We start from the raw sequence: 9,141 nt of genomic DNA on the forward strand, positions 1-9,141 counted from the left end.
AAGAATTAGTATTTATATTCAGTTTTGCAACCTCCTGGCTGCCTGCTGTTGTTTGACTTCTGATTATCCCACTACATTATTGCCCAACTAATCTCTCTCCAGTGACTTGCGGAAGTGATGTTCCCATTTTACAGGTGTTAGTTGATCTATCCAGACTAAATAAAACAAATTGCTGTCAGAGCTGAGATTGAAACCCAGTAGTTACTTCTGGATTGCTTCTTCTCACCTTCTACAATTTACAAACTCAAGCAGAAAGTCAAATTAATTTTTTCCTTTCACTTCTCAGAGGAACAAGAACAAAGTGCATTAACTGAATCGGTACATGATAGCATTGCACTTTGTTTTCTGTTGCCACGTCACTTTTCTGCTTGGAATTTAGCTTGCCCTGGGATTCCTTCTGTTCCCTTTTTTCCTATGTGTATACTGACGTCAGCTTGTTCAGAGAGAGCAAGTAGTGCTTTGCAAATACTTTTGTTTAAATTAATTTCTGCAGCTGATTTAAACCAGCCTGGACTGAGGACCTGAGTATGTTGTTTAATTTAGATCCCTTCCCTTTTACTGAAAGAGAGCTATAAATGAAAGAAAATCTGGATCAGTCACCTGGGGTTGGTTGTGGTATTTACTTATTTTTTTAATCCTAAAATACCCTAATTCATTCTGTAAAACTGTATTCACTAGCTCAGGAAGTAACAAGTGACTTCTCTCTATTGAAAGCAATTTGTTCACGTTACCTTTGTAAGGGGGATATTTTGTTACTGGTGTGATTATGTTCCTGTTGACTTTATAGGGCTGTTCTAACCGCTGCGTGAAATTTCTTCTAGAGCCTAGAAAATGAAGCTAAAGGAAATTGAGCGAACAGCTGTCCAGGCATGGAGTCCAGCAAACAACCACCCCATTTATCTAGCAACAGGTAAAGTTCTTCACGAGCTGTGAAAATTACAGTACAAGACACATTTTATGTAGAGTTGTGTTGGCTTTAACTTTCAACAATTGCCACTTTAATGATCTCTGGAAAACTTAAGAGCAATATCCTGAAAACATTCCAGCCCTCATTGATTTTTTGAAGTGACCTGTGGAGGATTAGTTGTATAGCTACCTTTGACACCTTCAGCCAGTGATTTTTTTCAAAGGGTGAATGCATAGCTCTTTTGATGTGACTTCTGATTCAGTCTGTATGAACTCCAACATCTATAAAAATTAAAACAAAATGATGTTACTTACTTGGTATGTCTGTGGGGAAAAAAAAAAGTTGATTCTAATCGTGTTAATTTAAGGTCACTTTTACTTTGTTGATCTTCAGTCATTATCACACGGTTTGACAAATCATCGAAATCTCTTCTCCCTGAAGTTGCATGTTTTAGTTTTCATACAATTTGTAAGGTTTCTGCAAAACCTTAAATTTGCATTTTGATGGTGATATTCGTTATTCACAATAGTTACAATAATTTTATTTCCTGAAGCACAAAGTCACCCTATTCACTGAGTCGGCAGTGGGTGAGTTTAGCCTCTGATGGAGCCAACATCTTGGGTTGTCTCCCTGGGTTGTGCAGTGCTGCCATATTGTTTTCTTGCTTTTATTTTTTTAGGGATGACTGTCAAAAGAAAGTGACAAAGGTTCATCTGTTGCCTTAAAAGCAACATTACCATTTTTGGGGTAGATAGTGTATTTTATGTTTCTCTAATAAGGACAGGCTTTTGGTTGGACCAAAGGTCTTGGCTTCAGTCTTCTTCAGATGAGAAACTGCATCGTTTCATAATTTGTACTGCTTTTTAATAGTCTCTTGGGCACCTTCCATGCCCACAGGCAGTTACAAAGCACCTCTGTGGTAACTGGGTGACTATTTGCCTAGCAGTGTCCCATTAGGCAATGGTAAATCTATTTTTGGCTTTTATTCTGTAAGTCAGGGAGAAGGAAGGAAGCCACCACTGCGTGACTACTAAGGTTGAAGACCTTTTGCTGTAGACCAACTTTTAGCTGGTTTGATCAAGACATCTGGTCATGCTTGAGGAGAAGTTTACGGGAGTATTTGGGATCATACCTGTAGCAGGTTTTTGTGATGCGACTTATTTGTGATTTAGATAAGGATTTAATATCAGAAGCTGTGGCTGCTTGAAAAAGGCTCTACGAATTCTATTTATCCCAAGAGACAAAGGTATTTGTGCAACAGTGACCCTGGTGCCCACAATATCTTGAAGTTCTAATTTCTTTCAAAGCCTTTGTCATAGTTGTTCTCTCTTCTTTCGGAGGTATTCAAACATGTCCTCTCCTTGAATGGGCACAACCAAGGTTGTGTTGAGCATGAAGAACAGATTTCCAGTGCCTTGCTCTTCTTGTATCATGTGCTCTTGTAAAAAGTGCCTACTTGTTTTGCCCTTGTACATCTGGTAGGAACATCTGCCCAACAACTGGATGCATCCTTCAGTACAAATGCCACCTTGGAAATTTGCGAGGTTGACTTCAGGGATCCATCGTTGGACATGAAGCAGAAAGGAATGCTTCCTGCCTCAAACAGGTACCAGAGACTCATACTGATGCATCAATCGGTGGAACTGAAAGGGACTTTTCTGCTACAAGAAGGGAGAAGAGGAGATCATATTTTTGGGGTATAAAGTGATCTTTTGGATCAGTTGACCTCTGTCTTCAAGAATTGAACATTTTTGTAGACACAAATAATGCTGGGTGTAAAAGTACAGCAGTTGGACCATTGGAGAAGGCTGAAAGGACTACTGTGGTAGTCAGTCAGGAAGGTCATTCTGCATCTCGTGAATTTGCTGGAGCTAATGATTTACAATGAAGAGAGTAGAGGCAGAGTGAAACTTGTCTTCCAGCTTTTTAAGGCAAGACAATTTCTTAGGCTTATCAGTGTGGGTGACATTTCCACCCAGTGTAAAACGCAGCCTTGTTTTGTAACTAGCAGCTTTTACAGTGAGAAAACATAGTTTTCAGGTAAGAGCTCTGGAAAAGATGACATGCAGTCCTGTAATCAAATTTTCTATGTAGTGTAAGGCAGAGGAGTTCTCCCACCAAATTCTGTATGAGGTCCTAAACATTTTGAGGAAGAGGGGGGAGAGAAAAAAAGAGAGTGACTAGTTCTTCCTTTATAAGTTTTCTTTAAAAGTCTTTGGAAAGAAAATAGTTTCTTTTCTTCCATGTAAGAGCCATGGTTATCTTCAAGGGGAAATGGTTATTTAAGGTGCAGACTGATGGTTGAGTTTGATAGGTCAGAACATGGATGTGGTTTTTGGTATTGCAGAGCGTGTCTTGACTTCCACCAAATACTGTGGCCTATGCCAGCTTTATTTTCTTCTTTTTTTTAGGTTTCATAAGCTGATCTGGGGTAACTTTGGAAATGAGTCCCCTGAGTCCTCTGGAGTGATCATTGGTGGAGGGGATAACGGTGTGCTGACAATGTACAGTGTGCACCGTATCTTGGCTTCAAAAAGCGAACCTGTAATTGGGCAGACAGAGAAGCATTCAGGTCCTGTTCGAGCTCTTGACCTCAACCCTTTCCAGGTGTGCAACATTAAGATACTTATAACCAAATGAAAGTTAACTCCCTATTAAAAAAAATATGGTTTTCCCTTGTGTATAGAGATTTATAAACTGAATGAATAGTTCTTGAACTGAAAGAGGTGTGGTAGTTGTTACACAAGACTGGTTTTGGACTCATATTTGGGTTCTGTTCACAGCTTTGCCACCGAATTCCCCTGTGACCTTGATCAATTCCCTCACTTCTCTGTAAAAATGTGTGTTGTAATACTGTTACATGGGAGACCATCACCCATTTGGAATCAGAACTTTTTTTTTTATTTATTCAGTTGGTGTCTGATTCAGTGGCTCTGGTCACACTTGGAGAGTCTGCAACGTAAGTAACTAGTGAACAGAACACAAGTTCTCCTGGTAGCACAAAGGCAAATTTAAAGTTGTCTGCAGACCTTTGTGGGAACCCTGCACCTTCTCAGAAGAAATGTCTTTGGTACCAGGTTACAGGCAGAGGTTCAGCTGGCCAGAGACAGCAGCTTCCAGGCCTGTGGAAGACTTTCATGATGAATAATGCCAGCCACCTGCACATGTATCTTGCTAGAATAATTTTAAACAGGTCTGTACCATGGCACAGCTGAAGACACAGAGGCCAGAAATGTGCCTGTTTTATAATCTGGTTAGTATCTGCTTACCAGTGGCTGCAAAATGCAACTCTTTTCTGACTTTGGAAGCTTTTGAGATTTTTGTTTACATTTATTTTTACTAAATCTGTCCTCTTTTCCTGTGAAACTCAGGTGAGCTTTTCGTTTTTTCTATAGGGTAACCTCTTGGCTTCTGGAGCCAACGATTCTGAAATTTTCATCTGGGACCTGAATAACTTCAGTGTGCCTATGACTCCAGGGGCTAAATCACAGGTAAACGAGTTTTCCTCTGGGCAATACCCCTTTAGTTTTACATATCAGTAGGCAAGGCAAAAAGATGTGTGGGGGTGTGTGTGTGGAGTCATCCTGGTCTAGTCAGTCTGTGAAGGGAGAATGACCTTGATGTCTGTCAGGAGAAAGATGAATCGGAACTGACTGATAAGCTTCATTCAGGGGAGGTGGAAAGAGTATTATAAGGGGAGGGGAGGTAGGCTGACAAGCTGTGGAAGGATGCACTTTGCATGGATGGGTAAGCTCTTTGTGGATTTGAATCAAGTAACTGACCAGTTTATCTTGTGATCCAGCTGGGGCATGTGTGATGGATTAAGAAGGCTTATTGGACCTTCTCTGAGGAATGAATTTACTTCAGGCTTCAGCTGAAGCTTTTAATATCTCATGAAAGTAATATCCCTAGCAAACTCAGTGAGCCATTTAATGCACCTTGGCTATTACTCCTAGATAATGTTTCCTGAGTTTGAAGAGAAAGGATCTTCTGATCTTCTGATGCTGATTACATTATTCAAGGCAATCAACTCCTGAAAGTGAAAAAATCGTTGTAAACTTGCCTAAAAGCAGGCCAAGTTTTTCCTCCAATAAGCCTCCCATTTGTCTCCTTGCCTATCTCGTGCATTGCAGTAGACGCAGTAACGGCAATTAGCCTTGAGCGCTTCATCATTTTCCATCTCGCTGCACTCCTGAAATGTTGCACAAGGTCATCTTTCCATTTAAGTTCATCCCAGGAGTCAGGGTAGAAGCATCTATGTTCTCTCAGCTGCAGTTTTCTCTGGACTGAGAAATTTATGACACATTTGGCCAATGCAAAATCCAGTACCTGCTCCCAAAATGGAAAGGTGCTTTTCCAGGTGACATTCGCCTCTAGAATTTGACTGTCCATCGTACAATCTGCGTAAAGGACTTTCCATGCTAGCTAGTCGTTCTGGTCAGTGCTGCTATTTCTGGTTAGTTTATCAGTGATTGAAGAGAGGAATCTATATATCCTCAAATCGCTTAGTTAAGCTAGTGATAGAATTCTGTAGTATTCCCTCAACATGGGAATCATGGATGCGTGGCCTTTCCTATCTTGACAGCCTCATGAAGACATCAGTGTGGTGTCCTGGAATCGGCAGGTGCAGCATATCCTGTCCTCTGCTCACCCCAGCGGCAAGGCTGTGGTTTGGGATCTCAGGAAGAATGAGCCTATCATCAAAGTCAGTGACCACAGCAACAGAGTAAGTTGAGGAAAGACTGTGGTTCTGACTAGCTTACAGCATGCCACACGTGACTGCAAAGCAGTGGCACACGCTCTTGGGATCAGGTGTTTTTATTGTGAGAGCTGTTTGGGCTGGTTCTCTTGGAACTGTAGAATCAAAGCGCTTCTTTCTTTTTTCCCTAATGAAACGGAGAAACAAGACCCCTGCCTGTTCCTAAAATTTAGTGCACCCTTGCATTCAGTTTCCATGTTCACAGCTCATTTATGAGAAGCCTCCTGCATTTTAATATCAGCTGTATTCCTAGATCAACTTTGAACTAGTCTTTCAACATCTTGATGGTTAGTGGGTTTTTTGCTGTGTAGACAAGGTAGAAATACTCACTTTCTACAGGAAGAGATTGCTAGATTTGCTTTATATTTAGCATTCCAGGTGAGTTAAGTGGAGAATAATGTGGCTCTGGGCCATTTGTGCTATTGCCAGCTTGCTTTGCTGAATTTTCAGCCTATGCTATTTTTGTCCCTAGATGCATTGCTCAGGAATGGCCTGGCATCCAGAAGTTGCAACCCAGCTAGTCCTTTCCTCTGAGGATGACCGTTTGCCAGTGATCCAAATATGGGACTTACGTTTTGCCACCTCTCCTTTGAGCCAGCTGGAAGGGCACACGAGGTGAGGGCCTGCTTCTTCTGTTGCTTTTTCAAGGATCTCCATCTTTGAAAGGCAGACATCTGGGAGACTGGACCTAGGAGAACTATGATTTTTTGCTAGGCTTGCTTTATTTTATGGATGAATCTGATTGAGGGTAGAGATGAGAACTAGCATTTCTGAGCTTAAGCAGGATTTCTGCTGCTTCCTTGGTGACAGAGTGAGAGAGTGGACTGGGTATGAAATAGGACTGATTTCTTTCTGATCTATTTCAGGGGAGTTCTCTCTGTCTCTTGGTGCCAGGCTGACCCTGAACTGCTGTTGAGTAGCGCCAAAGACAACCGGATCTTGTGCTGGAACCCAAGCGTGGGGGAGGTACATAACCACAGCTATAAGTACACATGGTCTGTTTTATGGAGAGTTGTGTGCTATGCTATGTATGTGTCCCTGCTCTGTATCCCTGTAGAGTGCCAGTATAATTTCTGCCAGTATATCTTCTGCACTCTTCCTGTCTGGAGTGAATGAGAGTGTTGTCTATATCCAGACTGAAAACAACACAGACAGGCAGAATTTTTTTCTGATATATGATCCAGAGATTATAGAGGGAAGAAAGCTTTAACTAAAACTTAGTTTCAGCTAATTACGATTACTCCTGCTATGTTCACACCTGTAGTGTTCTCTGTGTCCATTTGTTTCTTCTTCTTCCCTCTCTCCTAGAAACTAAGTTTTTGGAGTGAAAACTTGAAGGATAATGAGGAGCATTTGTTAGGGTCATTGAGAGGGGAAATGATATAATTAAACGTGTATAAACTTTATTCATAGTACAATAGGTTCATATGTATGTGCTTATTTAGTCACGTATCTCAACATTCCCATCTTTGAAGTATTTTGGTATCATCTGATTTAAAATAGGACCATGTCAAAACTTTTTTGTGCACATCTACTCATTTAATGCTGAAATTTTGGATAAAACTGAATTTTGAACTTTGAACAAAACTCATGCAGTTGATCCTGATGATAGCATGGGGAAAGTACTCTAACAATACTGAACAAAGTCCAGCTGGGAGATCCAGGCTAGATTAATTTCGTAAGTCAGTTTAACTTAGCTTACCACCTTTGCCTAGGAGGCATGGCAAAAAATGAATCCATTTTCATAAAATGCATGAAATGCTGCTCTTGTGGTTTTATGTGATTTGGTCTTCACTCTGTACAGATATGTCGTGGTTAGAAGAGAATCAGGCTCTGAAACATTCCTGAAGTTTGATTGTTACTAAAATATTTTCACTGTGTTTTAGTGGGAAAAAAAAACCAAAATCAAACCAGTTTTAGTTCAGCTGGCTCATCTCTATGCATGTTGCTGTAGTTTTGCAGAGTCCAAATTCAACTTGGGCAGTTATGCACAAACTATTGTTAGGGGGCTCTTCTTGACTTGGTACCAAGGAACAGAAAATTTTCAGATGATAGAAAAATTGGGAAAGTTTTCAATACTAAGGACAGTACAGTTACACAGAATGGCTGATCTGGTGAGTTTGGAGGAAAGGTTGGGTTCTTTGTTTTTTGGGGATGTTTGGAGGGGGTTTTTGTGTGTGTGTGTGTTGGTTTTGGGGTTTATTTTGGTTTTTAATTTAGCAATCTAGATTTTCATATAAGCAAATGCAAGGTTTTATAGCTGTGAACAGAAAACGCAGAGCATGTTCCCACAGAGAAGGAAGCTGTGATTCTCTGTGTTTTGTGCCTGTGAGGAATAAAGGAAATCTCTTCCTTTTACAAACTAGAGGTTCAAAGTCAAGGTTGTGTCAGTGCGTTGATCAACGCCAGGAGGAAGTCTATGACTGGGCCATGAATTGAACTTTGGATTTTTGAGTGCTGGACCAGAAACTTGTTAGCTGCAATATCCTTCATAGTTCATCTGCAGCTATTACAGTCCTATTTTTTGCTCTACTTTTTTCTGTAGGCTTTTATTCTCCTTGTGAAATTTGTTATTCCAGACTATTTTTTCTGTTTACGTGTTCTTTCTCATGACACCTTCTTGCCTTTTTCGGCTTCTGGTTTTCTTGGGTTGTTTTCTGGTGTGTCTCCCTTGGTTAACAGCAGGTGTGATGGTACTGACTTGTTGCTTTTCCATCCTGCCATACAGCAGCTTTCTGTAGCTTTCTGCTGTTGGTGCTCAATGTGCTATAACTCAGTTGCAATATGTCCTTCAAGAAGCAAAAATAAGAGACTTGTATACAATGGTGATATATAAATAAAGTGTGACATGCTTGCTGTGGGCGAGTAATTTGAAGAAAGCCAGTGGACTATTCATGTTGTGCTTCTGCCTTCTTTCGTTCTGTGATAGGTGGTTTACGAGTTGCCCATTCGAAGTCAGTGGTGCTTTGATGTCCAGTGGTGTCCTAGGAATCCTTCAGTCTTCTCTGCTGCCACTTTCGATGGGTGGATCAACATTTATTCTGTTATGGGTGGGAACTTAGAAGCTCAGCAGAAGACACAGGCTGACAAGGTAAAGTCCTACGGTTGTGTTATGGCTTGGCAGATTGGCGATTACTCACCTGACTTCTGAGAGTGTTAGAAGCATGCATGTGTAACAGTATGATTTTGAAGTGATGCAGTCTGTCCTACCCACCAGGACATACAGCTGTATAGTGTGGGAACCAGAAGCTACCTGTGTGGTGACTTGATATCCACCAAGTCCCAAAGGGACTACATTGCCTCTTGACAAAACTGTCTCAGTATGTCTTGTAAAATCCATTAAAGCGTGTAAAGAGAACAAGATCAAGTGTAGCTTTGATATTATGTATGTTTTATGGTTATTACTACTAGACTAAAAAATAACAGCACGCCTGTTAGAACAACAAGCTTGTCTTGTCATTAGGTTAATATTAAA

The 9,141-nt window shown here is 40.8% G+C and overlaps 1 protein-coding gene across 1 annotated transcript; it reads left to right on the plus strand.

Moving 5' to 3' along the window:
• Window positions 1–821: 821 nt before the first annotated feature.
• LOC104546288 (protein transport protein Sec31B-like) lies at window positions 822–8,757 on the plus strand (the record flags this gene model as incomplete). The annotated part of the gene is made up of 8 exons (XM_010191646.1): window positions 822–910; window positions 2,390–2,513; window positions 3,319–3,514; window positions 4,303–4,398; window positions 5,493–5,633; window positions 6,139–6,281; window positions 6,533–6,632; window positions 8,596–8,757. Coding segments are annotated over exons 1-8 (1,041 nt in total), but the record flags the coding sequence as incomplete, so codon positions are not given.
• Window positions 8,758–9,141: the final 384 nt, after the last annotated feature.

This window comes from Mesitornis unicolor, unplaced genomic scaffold (genome assembly GCF_000695765.1).
Source record: "Mesitornis unicolor isolate BGI_N332 unplaced genomic scaffold, ASM69576v1 scaffold34250, whole genome shotgun sequence".
Lineage (NCBI taxonomy): Eukaryota > Metazoa > Chordata > Aves > Mesitornithiformes > Mesitornithidae > Mesitornis > Mesitornis unicolor.